We start from the raw sequence: 22,465 nt of genomic DNA on the forward strand, positions 1-22,465 counted from the left end.
CTTTTTTTTTTTTAATTTATTTTCAGCTGCGTTGGGTCTTCATTGCTGCACACTAGTTTTCTCTAGTTGCAGCGAGAGGGGGCTACTCTTTGTTGCGGGGCACGGGCTTCTCATTGTGGTGGCTTCTGTTGCGGAGCATGGGCTCTAGGAGTGTGGGCTTCAGTAGTTGTGGCACGTGGGCTCAGTAGTTGTGGCTTGTGGGCTCGAGAGCACAGGCTCAGTAGTTACGGTGCACGGGCTTAGTTGCTCTGTGGCATGTGGGATCTTACCAGACCAGGGCTCAAACCTGTGTCCTCTGCGTTGGCAGGTGGATTCTTAACCACTGCGCCACCAGGGAAGCCTCGTTCTCTTCTTTTTGGTTTTTGTGAATCTCTTATATGTTTTTGGTTTGTGGTTACCCTGTTTTTCAAGTATGTTAACCCCTTCCTTTACGTGCTTTAGACTATTCATATACGCTCAAACACATTCTAAGAAAACACTACATTTTCTTACTCTCCTCCACATTTTATGATTTTGAGCTCTTCTTTTACATTTTCATGTTTATCCTTTTTTTTTTTTTTTAGAAATTTCATGTAATGTCTGAAACATTTATATTAACATATTTCCATACATATTTCCATACAAATACAAATATAAGATTTTTAGAAATTTCATGTAATGTCTGAAACATTTATATTAACATATTTCCATACAAATAACCCAATGAAAGTTTAGTATTAGTTGTTTTGTTTGTTTTTTTATACTGCAGGTTCTTATTAGGCATCAGTTTTATACACATCGGTGTATACATGTCAATCCCAATCGCCCAATTCAGCACACCACCATCCCCACCTCACCGCAGTTTTCCCCCCTTGGTGTCCATATGTCCATTCTCTACATCTGTGTCTCAACTTCTGCCCTGCAAACTGGCTCATCTGTACCATTTTTCTAGGTTCCGCATACATGCATTAATATACGATATTTGTTTTTCTCTTTCTGACTTACTTCACTCTGTATGACAGTGTCTAGATCCATCCACGTCTCAACAAATGACTCAATTTCGTTCCTTTTTATGGCTGAGTAATATTCCATTGTATATATGTACCACATCTTCTTTATCCATTCGTCTGTTGATGGGCATTTAGGTTGCTTCCATGACCTGGCTATTGTAAATAGTGCTGCAATGAACATTCGGGTGCATGTGTCTTTTTGAATTACGGTTTTCTCTGGGTATATGCCCAGTAGTGGGATTGCTGGGTCATATGGTAATTCTATTTTTAGTTTTTTAAGGAACCTCCATATTGTTCTCCATAGTGGCTGTATCAATTTACATTCCCACCAACAGTGCAAGAGGGTTCCCTTTTCTCCACACCCTCTCCAGCATTTGTTGTTTGTAGATTTTCTGATGATGCCCATTCTAACAGGAGTGAGGTGATACCTCATTGTAGTTTTGATTTGCATTTCTCTAATAATTAGTGATGTTGAGCATCTTTTCATGTGCTTTGTGGCCATCTGTATGTCTTCTTTGGAGAAATGTCTATTTAGGTCTTCTGCCCATTTTTGGATTGGGGTGTTTGTTTCTTTGATACTGAGCTGAATGAGCTGTTTATATATTTTGGAGATTAATCCTTTGTCCGTTGATTCATTTGCAAATATTTTCTCCCATTCTGAGGGTTGTCTTTTCGTCTTGTTTATGGTTTCCTTTGCTGTGCAAAAGCTTTGAAGTTTCATTAGGTCCCACTTGTTTATTTTTGTTTTTATTTCCATTACTCTAGGAGGTGGATCAAAAAAGATCTTGCTGTGATTTATGTCAAAGAGTGTTCTTCCTATGTTTTCCTCTAAGAGTTTTATAGTGTCCAGTCTTATATTTAGGTCTCTAATCCATTTTGAGTTTATTTTTGTGTATGGTGTTAGGGAGTATTCTAATTTCATTCTTTTACATGTAGCTGTCCAGTTTTCCCAGCACCACTTATTGAAGAGACTGTCTTTTCTCCGTTGTATATCTTTGCCTCCTTTGTCATAGATTAGTTGACCATAGGTGCGTGGGTTAATCTCTGGGCTTTCTATCTTGTTCCATTGATCTATGTTTCTGTTTTTGTGCCAGTACCATATTGTCTTGATTACTGTAGCTTTGTAGTATAGTCTGAAGTCAGGGAGTCTGATTCCTCCAGCTCCATTTTTTTCCCTCAAGACTGCTTTGGCTATTCGGGGTCTTTTGTGTCTCCATACAAATTTTAAGATGATTTGTTCTAGCTCCGTAAAAAATGCCATTGGTAATTTGATAGGGATTGCATTGAATCTGTAGATTGCTTTGGGTAGTATACTCATTTTCACAATGTTGATTCTTCCAATCCAAGAACATGGTATATCTCTCCATCTGTTGGTATCATCTTTAATTTCTTTCATCAGTGTCTTATAGTTTTCTGCATACAGGTCTTTCGTCTCCCTAGGTAGGTTTATTCCTAGGTATTTTATTCTTTTTGTTGCAATGGTAAATGGGAGTGTTTCCATAATTTCTCTTTCAGATTTTTCATCATTAGTGTATAGGAATGCAAGAGATTTCTGTGCATTAATTTTGTATCCTGCAACTTTACCATATTCATTAATTAGCTCTAGCAGTTTTCTGGTGGCAGTTTTAGGATTCTCTATGTATAGTATCATGTCATCCGCAAACAGTGACAGTTTCACTTCTTCTTTTCCAATTTGTATTCCTTTTATTTCTTTTTCTTCTCTGATTGCCGTGGCTAGGACTTCCAGAACTATGTTGAATAATAGTGGTGAGAGTGGACATCCTTGTCTCGTTCCTGATCTTAGAGGAAATGCTTTCAGTTTTTCACCATTGAGAATGATGTTTGCTGTGGGTTTGTCATATATGGCCTTTATTATGTTGAGGTAGGTTCCCTCTATGCCCACTTTCTGGAGAGTTTTTATCAGAAATGGGTGTTGAATTTTATCAAAAGCTTTTTCTGCATCTATTGAGATGATCATATGGTTTTTATTCTTCAGTTTGTTAATATGGTGTATCACATTGATTGATTTGCGTATATTGAAGAATCCTTGCATCCCTGGGATAAATCCCACTTGATCGTGGTGTATGATCCTTTTAATGTGTTGCTGGATTCTGTTTGCTAGTATTTTGTTGAGGATTTTTGCATCTATATTCATCAGTGATATTGATCTGTAATTTTCTTTGTAGTGTCTTTGTCTGGTTTTGGTATCAGGGTGATGGTGGCCTGATAGAATGAGTTTGGGAGTGTTCCTTCCTCTGCAATTTTTTGGAAGAGTTTGAGAAGGATGGGTGTTAGCTCTTCTCTAAATGTTTGATAGAATTCACCTGTGAAGCCATCTGGTCCTGGACTTTTGTTTGTTGGAAGATTTTTAATCACAGTTTCAATTTCATTACTTGTGTTGGTCTGTTCATATTTTCTGTTTCTTCCTGATTCAGTCTGGGAAGGTTATACCTTTCTAAGAATTTGTCCATTTCTTCCAGGTTGTCCATTTTATTGGCATAAAGTTGCTTGTAGTAGTCTCTTAGGATGCTTTGTATTTCTGTGGTGTCTGTTGTAACTTCTCCTTTTTCATTTCTGATTTTACTGATTTGAGTCCTCTCCCTCTTTTTCTTGATGAGTCTGGCTAATGGCTTATCAATTTTGTTTATCTTCTCAAAGAACCAACTTTTAGTTTTATTGATCTTTGCTATTGTTTTCTTTGTTTCTATTTCATTTATTTCTGCTCTGATCTTTATGATTTCTTTCCTTCTGCTAACTTTGGGTTTTGTTTCTTCTTCTTTCTCTAGTTTCTTTAGGTGTAAGGTTAGATTGTTTACTTGAGATTTTTCTTGTTTCTTTAGGTAGGCTTGTATAGCTATAAACTTCCCTCTTAGAACCGCTTTTGCTGCATCCCATAGGTTTTGGGTCGTCGTGTTTTCATTGTCATTTGTCTCTAGGTATTTTTTTATTTCCTCTTTGATTTCTTCAGTGATCTCTTTGTTATTTAGTAACGTATTGTTTAGCCTCCATGTGTTTGTCCTTTTTACGTTTTTTTCCCTGTAATTCATTTCTAATCTCATAGCGTTGTGGTCAGAAAAGATGCTTGATATGATTTCAATTTTCTTAAATTTACTGAGGCTTGATTTGTGACCCAAGATGTGATCTATCCTGGAGAATGTTCCGTGCGCACTTGAGAAGAACGTGTAATCTGTTTTTGGATGGAATGTCCTATATATATCAATTAAATCTATCTGGTCTATTGTGTCATTTAAAGCTTCTGTTTCCTTATTTATTTTCATTTTGGATGATCTGTCCATTGGTGTAAGTGAGGTGTTAAAGTCCCCCACTATTATTGTGTTACTGTCGATTTCCTCTTTTATAGCTGTTAGCAGTTGCCTTATGTATTGAGGTGCTCCTATGTTGGGTGCATATATATTTATAATTGTTATATCTTCTTCTTGGATTGATCCCTGGATCATTATGTAGTGTCCTTCCTTGTCTCTTGTAACATTCTTTATTTTAAAGTCTATTTTATCTGATATGAGTATAGCTACTTCAGCTTTCTTTTGATTTCCATTTGCATGGAATATCTTTTTCCATCCCCTCACTTTCAGTCTGTATGTGTCCCTAGGTCTAAAGTGGGTCTCTTGTAGACAGCATATAGATGGGTCTTGTTTTTGTATCCATTCAGCCAGTCTATGTCTTTTGGTTGGGGCATTTAATCCATTCACGTTTAAGGTAATTATCGATATGTATGTTCCTATGACCATTTTCTTAATTGTTTTGGGTTTGTTATTGTAGGTCCTTTTCTTCTCTTGTGTTTCCCACTTGGAGAAGTTCCTTTAGCATTTGTTGTAGAGCTGGTTTGGTGGTGCTGAATTCTCTTAGCTTTTGCTTGTCTGCAAAGCTTTTGATTTCTCCATCAAATCTAAATGAGATCCTTGCTGGGTAGAGTAATCTTGGTTGTAGGTTCTTCCCTTTCATCACTTTAAGTATATCATGCCACTCCCTTCTGGCTTGCAGAGTTTCTGCTGAGAAATCAGCTGTTAACCTTATGGGAGTTCCCTTGTATGTTATTTGTCGTTTTTCCCTTGCTGCTTTCAATAATTTTTCTTTGTCTTTAATTTTTGCCACTTTGATTACTATGTGTCTCGGCGTGTTTCTCCTTGGGTTTATTCTGTATGGGACTCTCTGCGCTTCCTGGACTTGGGTGGCTATTTCCTTTCCCATGTTAGGGAAGTTTTCGACTATAATCTCTTCAAATATTTTCTCTGGTCCTTTCTCTCTCTCTTCTCCTTCTGGGACCCCTATAATGCGAATGTTGTTGCGTTTAATGTTGTCCCAGAGGTCTCTTAGGCTGTCTTCATTTCTTTTCATTCTTTTTTCTTTAGTCTGTTCCGCAGCAGTGAATTCCACCATTCTGTCTTCCAGGTCACTTATCCGTTCTTCTGCCTCAGTTATTCTGCTATTGATTCCTTCTAGTGTAGTTTTCATTTCAGTTATTGTATTGGTGATCTCTGTTTGTTTGTTCTTTAATTCTTCTAGGTCTTTGTTAATCATTTCTTGCATCTTCTCAATCTTTGCCTCCATTCTTATTCCGAGGTCCTGGATCATCTTCACTATCATTATTCTGAATTCTTTTTCTGGAAGGTTGCCTATCTCCACTTCATTTAGTTGTTTTTCTGGGGTTTTTTCTTGTTCCTTCATCTGGTACATAGCCCTCTGCCTTTTCATCTTCTCTATCTTTCTGTAACTGGTTTTTGGTCCACAGGCTGCAGGATTATCCATGTTTATCCTTTTGCTGTTCATTGTGGTTATCACTGCTTTGACAAAAAAATTTTTTTCTTTTAATCTCTATACTGGCTTATTTTCTCTTTCCTATAGCTTCTTGCTTTTCTATTTAGAGAAGACCTTTCAGTATTTCTTTTAGGATAGTGTTTTTTTAAAGCATTTTAAAAAATTATTTATTTATTTATTCATTCATTCATTCACTCATTCATTCATTTATTCATTCATTCATTCGGCTGCACCTGGTCTTGGTTGCAGCATGCGAACTCTTCATTGCAGCATGTGGGATCTAGTTCCCTGACCAAAGGATCGAACCCGGCCCCCTGCATTGGGAGCGTGTAGTCTTAGCCACTGGACCACCAGGGAAGTCCCTAGGATAGGTTTAGTATTGCTGTATTCTTTTAGTTTTTGCTTGTTGGAGAAATTCTTTCTCTCTCCTATTCTAGATGATAATCTTGCTGAGTAGAGTATCCTAGGTTGCATAGTTTTCCCTTTCAGGACTTAATGTATCTTGCCACTCCCTTCAGGTCTGTAACTTTTCTCTAGAGAAATCAGCAAGAGGGTTCCCTTGTAATTAACTCTGTTTTTCTCTTGCTGCCTTTAGAATCCTCTTTTATCTTTAACTTTTGCCAGTTGAATTATATGTCTTAGTGTAGGTCTGTTTGGGTTCATCTTATTTGGGACCCTCTGTACCTGGATATCTGTTTCCTTTCTAGGTTTGGGAGGTTTTCAGCCATAATTTCTTCAAATACATTTTCGATCCCCTTTTCTCTTTCTTCTCCTTCTGGAATTCCTATTATGCATAGATTGGCACGCTTTATATTATCCCATAGGTCTCTTATATTGCTTTCTTTTTTTTTTTTCATTTGGCTTTCTGACTGCTGTTCTGATTGGGTGATTTCTATTATTCTATCTTCCAGGTCACTTATTCGTTCTTCTGCACTATTCAGTCTGCTGTTCACTGCCTTTAGCTTTCATATCTGCAAATGAGTTTTCTAATTTTTCTTGGCTCCTCTTTAGAGTTTCTAATTCCTTTTTACAGTAATCTGTATTTCTGTTGATAGCCTTTCTTAATTCCTTCAGTATTTTCATTATCTATTTTTTGAACTTGGTGTCTATCAGACTGAAGAGATCTGTTTCATTGTTTGCTCTTTCAAGGGGCGTTCTCTTGATATTTTAACTGGGGGTCATTCTTCTGCTTCATTTTACTTGTATTTCTCTTACTCTGAGTTTAGGAGAAACAGTTACCTACTGTGATCTTGGAGGGCTGTGTAGGAGCGTCCCTGTGTAGCCTGCATGGGTTTAATATTTTTGGTGCGAGGGCTGTGTTTAGTATGGATGCCTGCCACCTCTCTCCTCAGTGTGTCCTGGCCCTTCTCCCCTTGATAAGGGGGTGTCACTGGTGGTGTGGTGACCAGCGCCTGCACTGGATGTTAAGTGGGGCTGCCTTTTTGCTCTGTGGTTGTCGTAACCCTGCCAGGGACCGTGTCTGCTCCCTAGTTGTTGGAGTAGAAGCCCCCAGATGTGTTTCTGAGTTGCACTTCTGAGCTGTGGTGCGAGGTAGGTGGGATTGAAGTGCTCCCACTGGGAGAAGAGCCACTGAGTATTCCTCCGCCAGAGCTGTCTGCCTGGGAGTGCGCTCTGTTGTGTCACCTGTCATACTTTTGTGTGGGCTCACAGAGTACACTGTTGGCACTGCCATCTGTCCTGCCTCAACCACAGGAGTGCTGGCAACTGGCCCTGGTGTCCCTGAGGTGGTGTTTTCACAAGGGCACCAGCGCAGATCCACTGAAGTCAGGTCCCAGGACTGCAGTAGTCTCGCACCTGGACCCTCTGTGGAAGCTATGGAGGCAGCCCAGACTTGTCCCAGCCACGGGGACACCCGTTTTCCACTCCACGTCCCGTAGTGCTGAGTTTACAAAGCTGGCGGTGGAGGTGTAAACCCGCGTCTCACGCAGCCCTGAGGAGAGGTTTAGCCCTGCTTCCTAAGTTGCACAGCCTCTGGCACCTGATCTCAGAGGCCGCTGGGGCAGTGGCTGGTGCACAGAGGAAAGAGGCTGCCACACTGGGCACTGCCCCTTCGTGCACCGCTTAACAGTGGCGCTTTGCTTCTGTGGTGGGCCTGGGCTTCTGTGTACACCTCTGCTTGTGGCCGTACCGCGCTCCAGCCCCTTTGGGCTGTCTTCACACAGCCAACCTCACTCCTCTCCCCAGGTCTGTCCTCTAAACCCGAGTTTCAGCCCCCAGCCCCCACCTGTACCCACGGGTGCGTGCGTCTCAGACTGGGGAGCACAGGGACGTGGCACGTGGTTGTGCTCCCCTCTGAGCCTCGGAAGCTCCTGTTCTGTCCGGCTGATTCCTCTTTCACAGCTCCTTCCCAGGGGCGCAGGTCCCATCCCGCTTCCCCCACCCCCACCCCTGCCGTGTCCTACACAGGTTCACGGGGAGATCTTTCTTGTCCTTTCAGGTGTTTAAGGTCTTCTGCTAGTGTTCAGTAGGTATTCTGTGAGAATACATATGTAGATGTATTTTTGATGTATTTGTGGAGGTGAGTTCCATGTCCTTATGCTCCGCCGTCTTGATTAGAGCCCTGAGGTGGTACTGTTTGACAGATGAGGAAATCAAGGCTGGAAAGGTCACACAAATAATGAAACTGGAAAGCAAAACTTTTACCCTGAGATGTACAGAGAGCAAAACAAGGAAAATGGAGAACTATTTTAAATTTTAGACAATATTCAAGTTAAATATCTTAGATTAATACGTAAATTTGATGGATTGGTTGGAGGTTTTGTCTCCCACGAAGGCATTTTCCTTCCCAAGTTGGAGAAAGTTGAAACATGTATTTAATAGCTAAAGTGTGTGGGAGTGGTGGCTGTGTTTGTGTGTGCGCACAGTCTAGAGCCACTAGAGGGAGCCAGGACTCAACAGAAGACAGATTTGTGCCAGCTGGAAGCAATGCCTAAACTATGATTGCATCTCAAAAGGTAACGCCAATCCAAATCAGCACTTCGAATGAAAACCTGTTTTCAGGATCACTCGGAGGACTCAAATATGAATATAAACTGAAGGTTTAATACTTCGAATCACAACTCTTATACCTGGATAGAATTAGATGATTTCCAGATAGGATTGTAGCCCAGGAGATGTTCTTCCTAGTTTTACCACACTGCCCTTTGGGAGGAAATTTTGATGGGAACACTTGTCTTGAAGTATTTAAACATAAGCTTACTCAAGGTGTTTTGTTTGTAAAAGCATCATTTGGCCTCAAAAATACAGTAGCTTCCATAGGATGGATGTCATTGGGGGTGGGGGGGTCTTCATTTCTTAAAGAAGCTGCCACTTGTCGTATTTTCTTGATCCTATAAGTGCCTTGAACTCATAGATTTGAAGTCTCCTTTGACTCTGTCCCAATTCTCACTTCCTTGTTTTCCCAGGGAAAACACCACTGTTGTGTATATTCTTCTGGAACATTTTTTGTACTTTAATGTACATATTTATGTATCTTTGAATAACTAGCAGTGTAGTTTGTTTTTTTTTCATTTACAGAAATGGTATGGTAAACACAGTTTGCCATTGACTTTTTAAATTCATCTCTGTTTTTGAGTTTTACCATGTATACATGTAGGCAATACATTTCTTTTAATTTTTTATTTGTTATTTTTTCATTTATTTTTGGCTGCGTTGGGTCTTTGTTGCTGCGTGCAGGCTTTCTTTAGTTGCGGTGAGCGGGGGCTACTTTTTGTTGCAGTGCGCAGGCTTCTCATCTTGGGTTCTCGTTGCAGAGCACGGGCTCTAGGCATGCGGGCTTCAGTAGTTGTGGCGCAGGGGCTTAGTTGCTCCACAGCATGTGGGATCTTCCCAGACCAGGGCTCGAACCCATGTCCCCTGCATTGGCAGGCGGATTCTTAACCACTGTGCCACCAGGGAAGCCCAATACATTTCTTTTAAATGTTGCATAGTATTTCTGAGGTATGCCACAATTTATCACTTCCCCCTCTGAGGATGATTAGGTTATTTGTAATTTTTTAACTTTTATCAACTCGAGTCACATTCTTTTTTTTTTCTTTTTGGACAAGAAAGTAGGATTTATTGGTGGGCATGAGTAAGGAGGGGACAGCGCCAAGGCTCTCATGAGTGCAGGGCCCGCCGTTTGTCCAGAGAGCCACAATTAGGGATGTATTTGACCCCACGGGCACCCGGGATAAGCCACTTTTCTGCCACCATGTTTTCGAATTCATCCGCATTAAACTTAGTAAATCCCCACTTCTTGGAGATACGGATCTTCTGGCGGCCAGGTAACTTGAACTTGGCCCTGCGGAGGGCCTCAATCACATGCTCCTTGTTCTGCAGCTTGGTGCGGATGGACATTATGATTTGGCCAATGTGGACCCTGGCGCTTTCCAAAGGTACCGCGCATACCTGTCTGGAGCCTAGATTGGGGACAGCATGCCAGTCATTAGTGTACACTGGAAATGGCTGTCTCCAAGGTCCCTTAGGGCAACCCGTATAGGCAACAGGCTGCATACACTACTGAGGAAGCTAAAATCATCTAGTTAAATACCTGTAACTGCAGTAGCTAGAGTACAGGGTAGGGCTGCATTTTCAGTTTTCCTAGGTGTTGATAGATTATACTCCAGAGGCTGCCCATTTGTGTTCTCACTAGCAGTGTACAAGAGCCCCATATTTTCACATCTTTACCAATGCTATAGTCAGGCATGCTAACTTTGCCAAGCTGATTGTTTTAACCTGCATTTTCCTGATTATTGGTGAGACTCAACATTTTTTTCATATGTATTTTAGCCATTTCTCATGTATACATACCTTTCATTTAAAGTTAAACTTAGAATTTTACACAGAATACCATTCTCTGAAGTGAATTTTAATATTGTATTAAAAAATCAAACTTGTTACACAGTACATATGTTCTGTGACTTTTTGCATACATCCATATACATATATCAAGGTAAAGTCCAATACAAAAAAAAAATAGCTTTCCCATGGCCAGTGTTCTACGGAAGTAAGACTGTGCAAACTTTATTTTGTAGTCAAATGAGATTGCAACACTAAGGCAGAACAAGGCAAAAGCAGATGTGTCCACAGTATATTACAGAATATCTTGCATAGCTTATTTGTTCTCACTTGATAAACTCATTTTAGGATTCTGAAAGATTTTTTTTTCCTCAATGAATTTATACAAGTTGGTGTGTACTTTTTGCCTTTGTTCTATAGCAAACCAGCTTTCTCAGTACTAGTTATGTTTTAGTTTACAACCTTACAGAATTAATGATAGCTTGAGCTTTTGGGGCTCTGAACTGTTTCACTGTAATCCTTGATACAATGACGTGCAAATACATGTATCATTTTGAATCTTCATCTGTATCTCAGGCGATTTTCTAGGGCTTCCATTCTCTGTGTCATTTCTTCTAGTAAATCTCAAATTAAGGAAGAGGAATCTGAATGGCCTGTATTTATTTACATTCAAATCAACTTGATTTATCTACATAAGAATTTGTGTCCTGAAAAATCCAAGGCTTTTGGGGTTTTTTTTCCCCATTTCTGTTAAGTATTTTAAAATTCTGACTTACAAGTTTATAGTAACTTATTAGCACATGCTATCAAGACTATAAATCTGTATGGGGTTAAATACTCTTTTTTTTTTTAAAGCCAGATAGTTCAGTTCAAATTTTTCTTTTTAAAAATTTTAATTCTACTCACACCCCTGTTGCTTATAAATTAATTTGCCATAGCACACCTCTCAAAGCCAAACTGATAATGTTGGGAATGAGGTGAAGAGAAGAAAACAAAAGGATTAGGCCTTGGAAAGTAAGATGACATCAGAAGAGATGAAGAAAGATGAGGAGTTTTCACCAATGATGATAGGACCAAAGTGTAGCAGCCTTGAAGACTTCTGACCTATGCTCTTCTAATTTTTTTTTAATTTTTTTTTTAAGATTTTTTTTTTCTTTTTTTGGATGTGGACCATTTTTAAAGTCTTTATTGAATTTGTTACAATATTGCTTCTGTTTTATGTTTTGGTTTTTTGGCCGCGAGGCATGTGGGATCCTAGCTCCCTGATCAGGGATTGAACCTGCACCCCTGCATTGGAAGGCGAAGTCTTAACCACTGGACTGCCAGGGAAGTCCCAACCTATTCTCTTTTATATATAACTTCCTTATTCTCTTGTGAAGTAAACCCTCAGAGGTGGGCTGGGAAAAGGCAGAGCAGAGGAGCATTAGAATAAACATTTGTCTTCCTTCCTGAAGCTTCTTAATACCCTCCACCTGCTCCCTCAATGGCAGAATGAGAGCCTGGATTCATCACCTATATTAAACACTGTCAGATTATTTTAGTTTACTTTATGGAGCATATTTCTGGTTTTCAGAGAGGGAATGGCTATATGCTGTTCTTTATTTTATAAACCCATTTGCACAGAAATAATTCAGAATTAAACCGTTTCCCTTTAGACTAGTTGATGCATGTTGAGCTAGATAATCAGGCAGCTTTAATAAGCTTACTATAATTTTAAGTTCAGAGCATTTGGCAGGGTGTTCAGTGTATAAAAGCACTGAATCCTCATTTCTCCATTATCCCAAAGCATCCCTTTTATTTGTAATAATTGTATTAATGAATCATTGGATCCTGCTGTTCCCTTGGTAGAATGTTTCATCTTAGAGTGCTGATATAAAAGATCCCTGCTGCCAAACAAAACCCCACCCCAGTCCTCTAGAACCTACACACTGACCAGATGTGGCCACAGTATGGCTTGGGACCAAAGGAAGGGTTTGGAGTTTAGGTAAAAGACTTTGAAACCTCTTCATTCTACATTAATTGTTTGCCTATACGCACTGTATCTTTAATGCACTTCAGATCTGGTATATAGCTTTCATTTCCTCCCAGCAGAGAAGGAGTTAAATAAGTCTGTCTTTTCTTTACTTTGCATACTGACTGGCTGACTGGCCTTAACTGCTAAACCTCCTAGAACCAACCGCAGATAGCAGCTAAGTGCCTGACCTGTGCCGGAAGCTTGGCTTGCCCTTGGCTCTCAAGCACCTATCAGTCTGCTTAAGAAAAAGCCTTTCTTGGAGTTCACTGTTCTTGACTTTATGGAAATGACTTCATTTGATATATACCCATATATAGAATTTTTTGAAGTTGTGATAATATTCTTTGCATTCCATACAGAAACATAACATTAGAAAAGGATATAGCGCTGCGTTAATTTTCTTACTTCTTCATTTGCAAGGTTCTGGAACATTATAAGGTTTTCACATTTGCATTGATTGTGTTTTTCTTCCAAAGGACTTCCTAAGAAAGCAGATGGAAAGTGTTCACCTCTATAACCCACCAAACTTCCCAGACTCGTAATAGTAGGACTGAATCAGCATATGAAGGAAACCATAATGAAAGAAATGTTCAACTTTTTCCATGCAGCCAGATCCAGTAAATACCAGGAAAGGGGTGTATGTGCTTCCAATGCTGGAAGTGCCCTTTTTTGTGGACTGCGGGACGACTACTCCACTTTCTTTTAGTTTATTTTTTTAGCTCTAATTTTTCTTAAGTTCTTCTCTTTCCCCCTGTCCTACTTCCTACTTCCTCCTTTCCTGTCCTCCCTTAAGCTGAGTTTGTTGGCAAATTGAGAGGCTGATAGCAAATTACCCTATAGTAATATTTTACTTGGAATTACCTGAGGATTTTGTCGAATGGAAAAGTTTTTGTGTAGACCGTGCAAGATTGTTTTCTTCAAACAGATATCTGTGTTGCACTGCAAAATTAGAACAGGAAAGTATGTCTTGGATATTTATGGTGACTGGCTCAGATTCTGTAAAGAAAAAGAAAACTGAAGTCAAACCTGTTTAACATGGTTGTGGTTATAATACAGCCATCAACTGTCAGAGTAAGGTACTTGGTACTTATAGAATGGGGTACATAGAATGGGGTACATAGCTTTATTTTGGGACATACTATGGCAGAAAGACTGTCAGCAGAGAGGCTATTACCAACTATGGCTAAAAAAGTGTAGAGTAAATGTTTCCTGTGTGATGGAACAACTTTTGTCTGTGGGGAAACCATGGTGCAAAGCATCAACCAAAGATTCTAAAAATACTGCTTTTAAAAAATGTACCTGTTGGCTTGCGGGCCCTCTTTGGCAGTTCCCCTGCTGGGGAATCCCGTCTTCCATCAGAGTCTTCCAGAGCTGAGAGGTAAAAGATGACCAAAAGAGTGACACTTGTCCACATGGGCGCATGTGTTCTTTAGAAAACTGGTCCCAGACCAACTCCTTACCTAGCTGCCACCACCCAGGATGTTCTGGTTTGATTTGGTAACACCACCGATTCACAAAAGCACTTGGTTCCCCCGATAATCTAAGACCTTTCTAGGGCAGTTCTCTTTAGTAAGAGAAGCTTGGATCCCTTAAATGCATCTTAAGAATATCCCCCAAAATGTTACGTCTAGAAGGTAGGGTGGGAAAAAAAATTAAGTTTGTCCAAGGATTAAGTTGCAGTGGCAGCAGCTCCATTTGAGGCGTTTCAGCTTAAATGAAAGAGCTTAAAGGCAGAACATTACCAAGTTGCATTAGAAATCTGAAAGGCCTTCCCTTCCTGGCCTCTTTCATCCCATTGCTCTTTCCTATGGAGGAATAAGACACATCACTTTGGGATTTTACTGGCGACTGAAGCTGGGACAGGAATAAAAGGAAAAATGGTGAGAACTGCTATATGCAAGGACACCCGGCACAACAGTGAACTGCAGAAAAGCACAAGGGGCTCCTATGCGTAAGAAAATCTAAATTCTAAACGGCAGTTTAATGTTCTGTAAACAAGTAGTCCGTGCAAGAGGGCATTCTTTAAATTTTCATCAGTGAGCTTGGAAGGACTACCATCCCTTTCCACTCTAGTTACAGGTGTATCCCAAAATTGTGCATCAGCTTTCCTGATTCATATAATGGTTTTTTCTAGTTTCGTGATCATCTCCATAGGGTTTTTGTGATGATTAAGAATTTTGCCATGTGTCAGAACACTTATCACACTGCTCAGTACAGAGCAAGTGCTCAAGCAACGTTAGCTATTATTTTGTCTTCCCTCTCCCCTATTCCACTTTTTGTGCTTAGTGTTTCTGGGCTTCACTGGCCCTGCCTACAAGGGAGGCACTTTTTTGAGCACTTTGAAGGAATGGATTGAGAATTTCTCATTCACGTGCTGCTGTGTTTGCTAAGGTCTCTCCTAGACGTAAGCTATAATACCTTCACATATGCCTTTCCGTAGTTTATCACTTATCTCGCCCGTCGTGCTGAAGTCTTCGGCATAGAAGAGATGCTCTTCTGTGGGCTCAGAGGCAATCTCTTGTAGTTCTTCCTCAATGGCTTTCCCTACCCCAACAGCATACATGGTTACACCTAAGGAACAGAGCAAATTAAGAGCAGGGTAGTTACACAGACATGGAAAACAAACTTATGGTTACCAAAGAGGAAAGGGGGGGAAGGGATAAAATAGGAGCTTGGGATTAACAGATACACACTACTATATATAAAATAGACAACAGGGTCCTACTGTATAGCACAGGGAACTATATTCAATACCTTATGATAACCTATAATGGAAAAGAATCTGAAAAAGAATAATCTGTGATTACATGTAATATATATGTGATATATATATAATCTGAATCACTTTGCTGTACACCTGAAACTAACACAACATTGTAAACCAACTTTACTTAAATTAAAAAAAACCACAGTAGTTAGAGTTGTATTCCCAGGATCTGGAAGTTGTGTGTACTGCACCCAAAGCCAGCTAGATATTAATAAGTGGTGTGATTTGAGGGGTCCATGTCAACCTCCCTTTACTTTTGCATCATTTTAATTTTGGCTTTGTGAGCAAAAGAAAGGGATCCAAGAGAGGAAGGTGAGGCATGAAGGAGAGGGGGAGCTAGACCACCAACCTGTTGCTCAGCTCTGGACAAGGTCATTAACAAATCTTCAACCTTCCCCTGAATTAGCCTTGTGGGTAAATTAGAAAAGGGCACTACCTTATGGCTTGCTTGCTAAATGAGAATCTCTTCTGGGAGAATTCTAAGAAACAGGTCAGTTTATGACCTTGTAACCTAGTTTCTACTTCTCAGAGGTACAGATAGGAACTTTAAGTGACCTGCGGCCAAGTGAAGCTGGATTCTGCCCACCCATCTTGGGAGGACAAAGCCTTGTGAGGAGGTGCTAAGCTGAAAAGGAGAATCTGCAGACCAGTGGAAATCCCCAAAGTAAGTCAGAAAAAAGAACAAACCCAAGTATCAACCTTAGATTCCAAGAGGCATATGAGATTGTTCCAAAAGCTTTTCTAAACAAAATTAATCATTAGACTCCCTTCCTCAATATCCCCTTCATTTGAAAGTAAAACATAATAAGAACTTAAGTTCTGCTTGATTTTCAGCAGGTATCTTACTCTGGCTAATTCATTAGACTAGATTCTTTTTTTTTAATGGACATAAAAATGGCTCTTTAAGCCAAAGGGCAAGAGTTGGCCTCGTTCTAAAGTCTGTGTCAGGTCAACAGCCAAGTTCAGCATATTTGTCTGAGAGCCCAGTGACTTTATGCACAACTTCCTAAAAAGGATAACTACTATTTTAAGATTGTGTTAGCTATACATAGCAGTAATTAAATTCATTAGAGGATGTCACTTCAGATAAATCTTGTTGATTCAAGAACCAAGTAAACATCTGTTTCTTCCACCACCTGTCTTTGGAGGATTCGTGGAAATTTGAGTGGGTAAGAGTAAGGTAGATTGGCTTCAATGAGACAAATAAAAGGGTTGACAACTGTCTTTGGAGACAGGGTGCTTTCCCCTATACATTTTAAGAATGCAGGTTAGAGGGGTCTGTGGGTTTGACATAGGCTCAGGTAAGCTAGTCTAGAAGCAGGGGAACTGGCTGTGAGCAGCCAGTTTTACAATCCACCCAGATGATTCAGGCAGGACACTTTTTGTGGCTCCTACTCTGTTGGGTTCAGAAGAAAAGAGTGACGTAAGCAATATCAATAAAACGGCCTCCTCTGTGAAGAGAGTGACTGAATGCTGACGTGAACCAGCCTTTCTGTGAGCAGGAACGGAGTTCACCAATGCTACTGCCAGCACTTTCATCCTTTGTTCATTCACTCAGCAAGGGCTGGTCACACATGTACTGTGTTCCATGCCTGATGGAGGCACTGAGTCCATAACGTCTTGGATGAAGCCCTGGTTGGTACATATCCTTTCCCTCTTATAGGACCTGCTGAAGCAATGTGCCCTCGACAAGTTCTTAAAGAAAGCAGCTTTCAAGCAAACTGCTTCACAGCCTCAAGGTTTCTCATCTCCCCAAGGGAGATCCAGACACTTTCCCTCAAGCTCTCTCCACCAACCATCATAGCTTTTGGGTTTCCTTTCGTCAAGAGCCATATTCCCCCGCCACACTTGACATCTATACACAAATGAAGTCACCTCAAATGCCCCCTGCATTATACATGGAGTCAGACAAACCTCAGAGAAGAGGCTGAGCTCTACTGAGCAGCAAGAGTTTAGAGTCATGATCTTTTGTGGGACATTTTGATTTTCTCAAAAGTTAAATTTTGCCTCCTGCAAACACACACGAGTATTCGATGTCCTAAGGCTACTGCACTCCCAGAGTGTTCACTGGAAGCACTGCTTAAAAAAGAAAAGTATTGGTAAGCGTTCTTCCTATCAGGAGTCTATTTTTATCAAGCTCTTCAGGTGATTCTAAAGCAACCAGACCAGTGTCGGAACTGTTGTGTATTTCTCTGGTTAAATAGCACGTGCAGGATTGATTCTCTGCTCTGCCGGTCACACCCTGGCTAGTAAATCACAGTAGATGATTACTCAGGTATAGTCTGTGTGTAGACCAACCTCCCAGTCTGCAAGATTTTCGTATCCTTCCCGAGTCCTTTAACTCCTGTGGGGTGCCTTTAAGGCCACTAGGTGGCAGTTTAGTAAAGGTGTGTAACAGTGGTGACAGGAAGCCTTTCTGTCTGCTCAAAGAATCTCACTCCTGTGGCCCCATGTGAACACCAAGTGAGTTTAAGAAACCCGAACCTTGAGTGGTGTAAACCACACCTCCATCCCATATTACCATTGGCCTGGGCTTTACTGGCCCACTCGGAGACATCATCCTGAGCCCGTCCATCTGTTAACACGATGGCCACTCTGGGCACCCGTGCGGAGAGAGGCCTGGCCCCTTCTACTTGGGTAAAACTTCTCTCAAACATGTGTTTCAGAGCCAGTCCAGTCATAGAGCCCTTGCCCATGTATTTCATGTGGGCCACAGCTTTTTTCATGTCTTTGGCCGAGCTGAAGTTTCTCAGGGTAAACTCTGTGCGGACCTGCGTGGAATACTGGAGCAGCCCCACTCGAGCGGCTTTTGGGGAAATTGCCAAGGAATTTATAATTCCAGTGACAAACTGCTTCACAATCTCAAAGTTCTCTTCTCCGAGGCTCTTGGATCCATCGATCACAAAGACCAGGTCAACTGGGCCTTCAGTGCATCCTACAGGAATGAAAGGAAAGTTGAGCTAGTTAAATGATAAAAATCACTTACGCACAAGAGGAGAAGAAAACTGTGCTTCCACTGGAGGCATAACCACTTGGGAGAGCCACCTTTATTCTTTACATAATACACAGGACAGACAGTGTAGGGAGAGTAACGAGCAACAATAATGCTCAGAATTGCCTTTAGATGCGGCTTGTCAAATTGTTAAAAAGTAGTATTTTCCACAAGCAAAAACACACAGCAGATGTACAAATTGGAAACCAGGTCCACACTGTACCCTGGGTCACCGGCAGCCAGGTCTGGGAGGGACTGTGTGTATAGTACTCTGAAGGGTCTGACAGCACCCAAAAGATTCCAATAACTTTACTCCAGGCGGGTGATACCACCCCAGTGCTGGCATCTGACAGACAACAGACTTGGAAAGTCTTCCAGTTCAGCTCGGCCATCACCTCTTCCAGGGAGATTTCCTAGTAACTCAGCTTGTCTTAGTTACTCTCTGTGTAGCCCTAACACTACTAATTTAGTCGACAAAACATTGTTTATTGAACACCTGCTTTGTGTAAGGCAGTCAGTGCAGCAGGATTGCAACAGTGACCAAAGCAAACTCCCTGACACCACGTTGCTTACAGTCCAATGTACTCTGTGCAGTGTTCCACACAGTACAACGGCTAGTTAATTATGTGTCAGTTTCCTCCTCCAGTCTGCCAGTTCCTCCTCAGCAGGAGCCATTTCTCATTAATTTCTGTACCTCCAATACCTGGCACACAATAGTTGTTAAATAAATACTTGTTGACAGAATAAACGAAGGAGGTGGTGTCCATTGGGTAGCACACCCGTTAGTATCCTATTGACTTTTTTTTTTTTTGGCTGAGCCATACAGCCTGTGGGAACTTAGCTCCCCAACCAGAGACCGAATCTGGGCCCTCGGCAGTGAAAGCACGGAGTCCCAACCACTGGACTGCCAGGGAATTCCCCCCCTATTGACCTTTTAAAGTTTTAAAATGAATTATCACTGTGAATTCTTTATCTATATGGAAGTTTTCCAAGCAACGCAGATGGGTGACAGTAAAAGCTTTATGCAAATACGTAAGCAAACTGGGTGTGGAGAGATTTTTTTGTTATTTAGGGCTGCATAAGAAAAATGTACAGATTCCAAATGAATGATCTCATTTCAAACAGTCTATGCAATATACATTCCCTTTTACATATCAAGCAGCTGTCTAATATTTGAAAATGAAGCACAGCAATATTAGGAAGTAAAGACACATGCAAAAATATTTCTATTCCTGGGCTTAACTAATATGCTAATGTAATTGTGTGTGTGTGTGTGTGTGTGTGTGTGTGTGTTGGAAGAGTTGGGTTCCTCTCTTTCTTCATTAAGTGCTTGTCCTCTTTACCCAACCTATTGATCTGTTATTAATGAGAGGAAAAGGCCAATTCAGAGCTTCATTTACATTCGTAGCCTGAATCTCAAGGAGTGTGCACGTGACTCTCCAGCGGATTTCAGAAATAGTGAAATAATTTTCCAGCAGTGAATCTGTTTTCTCTTCTTCCCCATATACTCTTTTCTTACAGAATGAAACCAACACCTGCAGACTCCATGCATAGAGGGGTGTAGAAGGCTTCGCCAGGAAACAAGAATCCTAGGTCGAGTGGAAGAGCATCAGGGTGAGAGGTGCCAGACTCTCACTTTCAGATCCAGGGAGAATGACAGGCCCTCTTGCTGGCTACTTGTTTGCAGGAAGGTCACTCAGCTTTCCTTGGATGTTTTCTTTTGGTAGTTAAGTCAATGAGACTGGAACGGAGCAGTGTTTTGCTTTCTGAACTTAATTTTCACAGAGTGCCAGAATTTCAGGGTTGGACAAGACCTTTAAAAGCCACTGGTCCAGCCACCCCTGTTGCTCACATCTTTACTGCATCCCTACCCAGTAGCCATTCATTCAGCCTGGACCTGAACACCTCTCCTGATGAGGAACTCATCACTTCACCACTGAAGCCCCATCTGTAGACAGCTCTGCTGTTGATGATTACATTTGTAGCCATCATTTGTCGAGCAATTGGAATGTGCCAGCACTGGGCTAAACACTTTTAAATCATGATATCATGTATTCCTCATGACGATTCTGTGAGGTATTATCTTCATATTATATGAAGAAACTGAGACTCAAGTTAAATAATTTCTCCAAGGTCACACAAATGTATGAATAGGGGGTTCAAATCCAGGTCTGTCGAAGCTCATGATCTTAACTAATTAATCACACAGCTTCTCTGAGACAAAGTGTCTTTGTCCTCATACTCAGCTGTAGCTTCTCCCCGATGTCCTTTCTTTCCCTGGGGTCTGGGGGGAGTGTCATATAAATAATGGGTGAGGAGATTGTCAGTTTGGTATTTGAAAGGTACCTCAAGTCTTTTTTTCTACATAGATCTTCCTTTATTTTTCACTTGACATCGTATTGAACTTCCCCACCATGATGCTTTCTAAATCTTGTCTCTATCCTTTTTCTTTATTTTTTTTCTAAAAAAAACATTACATGCACATGGAACAAAGTTCAAACACTACAAAGGGTATCTATATCTATATATCTCCATCTACCTATATAGCTATATCTCTATTGAGAGAGAGAATATAGGTTAGAGAGAGCCTTTTGCAAAATACATCGATGGTAACATACTATAAAAACCATTCAGCACCATGCTTTTTTCACCTAAAATATCTTGGGGATACATCTAGAGCTGCTTCATTCCTTTTAACAGCTGTATAGTATTCTATTGTATAGATGTACCATAATTTATTTAATCAGTATCTTATGGATAGACATTTACCTTATTTCCCATTTTTGCTACTGCAAATAACGCTGCACAAAACATCCCTTTAAATATGGCTATGTGTTCTTACGTGATAAGAACACATGCACTTATCTGTGGGATAAACTCCTAGAACTGGAACTGCCTTTAAAATATTGCCAAATTGCCCTCCTAAAAGTTGTACCAATTCAGATGCCTAGTGATAAATTTACAATTGCCTATTACAACATACCATTGCTGGAGACTTCCCTGGTGGTCCAGTGGCTAAAGTCTCCATGCTCCCAATGCAGGGGCCTGGGTTTGATACCTAGTCAGGGAACTAGATCCCACATGCCGCAACTAAGAGTTCACGTGCTGCAACTAAGTGTTCGTGTGCCACAACTAAAAGATCCCGCACATGGCAATGAAGATCCTGCGTGCTGCAACTAAGACCCAGTGCAGCCAAAAAATAAATAAATAAAAAAAATTTTTATATATATATATATATATATACACGCACACACACACACACCATTGCCAATATAAGGAATCATCAAAATTTTTGAACTCTGATAACAGGTGAAAAAAATGTATGGTAGCTTTAATCTCTCACTATACATTTTCCCTTTCTTTTCTTTTATGGCTTTTATGTTTCATGTCATGTTTAGAAAGTTCTTCTCTACTCTGAGATTATAAAATAACTCAAGATTTTTTCTGCTACTTTAGAGGTATTATTTTTTAAGTTTAAAAGCACAAGTCTTACCTCCCTCATTCCAGATATTCTTATTCAGCTAGGATCATTCTAGCCTCTTAGCTGATAGTGAACTTACTGTCAACTAAAACCAGAAGTTTTTTCATAGGTGCAGTTAAGCTCTCTCTTCCCCATTCTGTATCTATGCATACACATTTATATCTATGGTAGAAGCAGAGGTGAGGGATTTACTTCCTGCAAATACTCCAAAAAGCAATTGCTCCCAAACCAAATTAAGGTAGAAAACCAAGTTGAGATCACTTACTTTTGCACCGTCTTCCATCCTCAGCTAGAATAAATCCCTCTGAGCATTTGCAGATGTAAGAACTGCCACGATTAACACAAATGTGTTCACAGCCATGGTGGGTTGATTTGCAGACATCCTTCCCTGAGGGTAATGTAGGAAGTTAAGCAACCTCATCAATGTAGAAATGAGCTGGGTTGAACAGTCATGTCAGGACAGATCATAGAAATAATCCATTAAAAAAAATCTCAGTCAAACTTCCTCTATAACATCCCCCTTTTCAGTCTAATACTCAGGATACGGCATGGTAAAGGAAACCTCCTCCTCTCAGAAAGCTCTAGTTCCCATGAAACTGAATGGTGAGATGGGTAATCAGGTGTCCTGGATTTATTGTTAATTTTT

At 40.6% G+C, this 22,465-nt stretch overlaps 1 protein-coding gene and 1 non-coding gene across 4 annotated transcripts in view; both read right to left on the bottom strand.

Annotated features, from left to right (window-relative positions):
* Nucleotides 1-10,230: 10,230 nt before the first annotated feature.
* On the bottom strand, nucleotides 10,231-10,362 carry LOC118883903. Its single transcript, XR_005017132.1, has one exon. It is a non-coding gene; the product is annotated as a small nucleolar RNA SNORA70 (small nucleolar RNA).
* Nucleotides 10,363-10,614: 252 nt separating this feature from the next.
* The window catches only part of MATN2 (matrilin 2), a 159,247-nt gene continuing 147,396 nt past the window's right edge, over nucleotides 10,615-22,465 (bottom strand). For 2 of the 3 annotated variants that reach the window (XM_036830496.1, XM_036830497.1), the window contains exons 13-19: nucleotides 22,085-22,207; nucleotides 17,868-18,281; nucleotides 14,998-15,150; nucleotides 13,879-13,950; nucleotides 13,441-13,575; nucleotides 12,963-13,061; nucleotides 10,615-11,182 (exon numbers count right to left, since the gene is read on the bottom strand). In XM_036830496.1, coding sequence (XP_036686391.1) covers nucleotides 11,127-11,182; nucleotides 12,963-13,061; nucleotides 13,441-13,575; nucleotides 13,879-13,950; nucleotides 14,998-15,150; nucleotides 17,868-18,281; nucleotides 22,085-22,207 — 1,052 coding nt within the window. In that variant the 3' untranslated portion in view covers nucleotides 10,615-11,126. The remainder of the gene's footprint in view (nucleotides 11,183-12,962; nucleotides 13,062-13,440; nucleotides 13,576-13,878; nucleotides 13,951-14,997; nucleotides 15,151-17,867; nucleotides 18,282-22,084; nucleotides 22,208-22,465) is intronic. The other variant, XM_036830498.1, reaches the window with a different exon arrangement.

Source organism: Balaenoptera musculus, chromosome 17 (assembly GCF_009873245.2).
Source record: "Balaenoptera musculus isolate JJ_BM4_2016_0621 chromosome 17, mBalMus1.pri.v3, whole genome shotgun sequence".
NCBI lineage: Eukaryota > Metazoa > Chordata > Mammalia > Artiodactyla > Balaenopteridae > Balaenoptera > Balaenoptera musculus.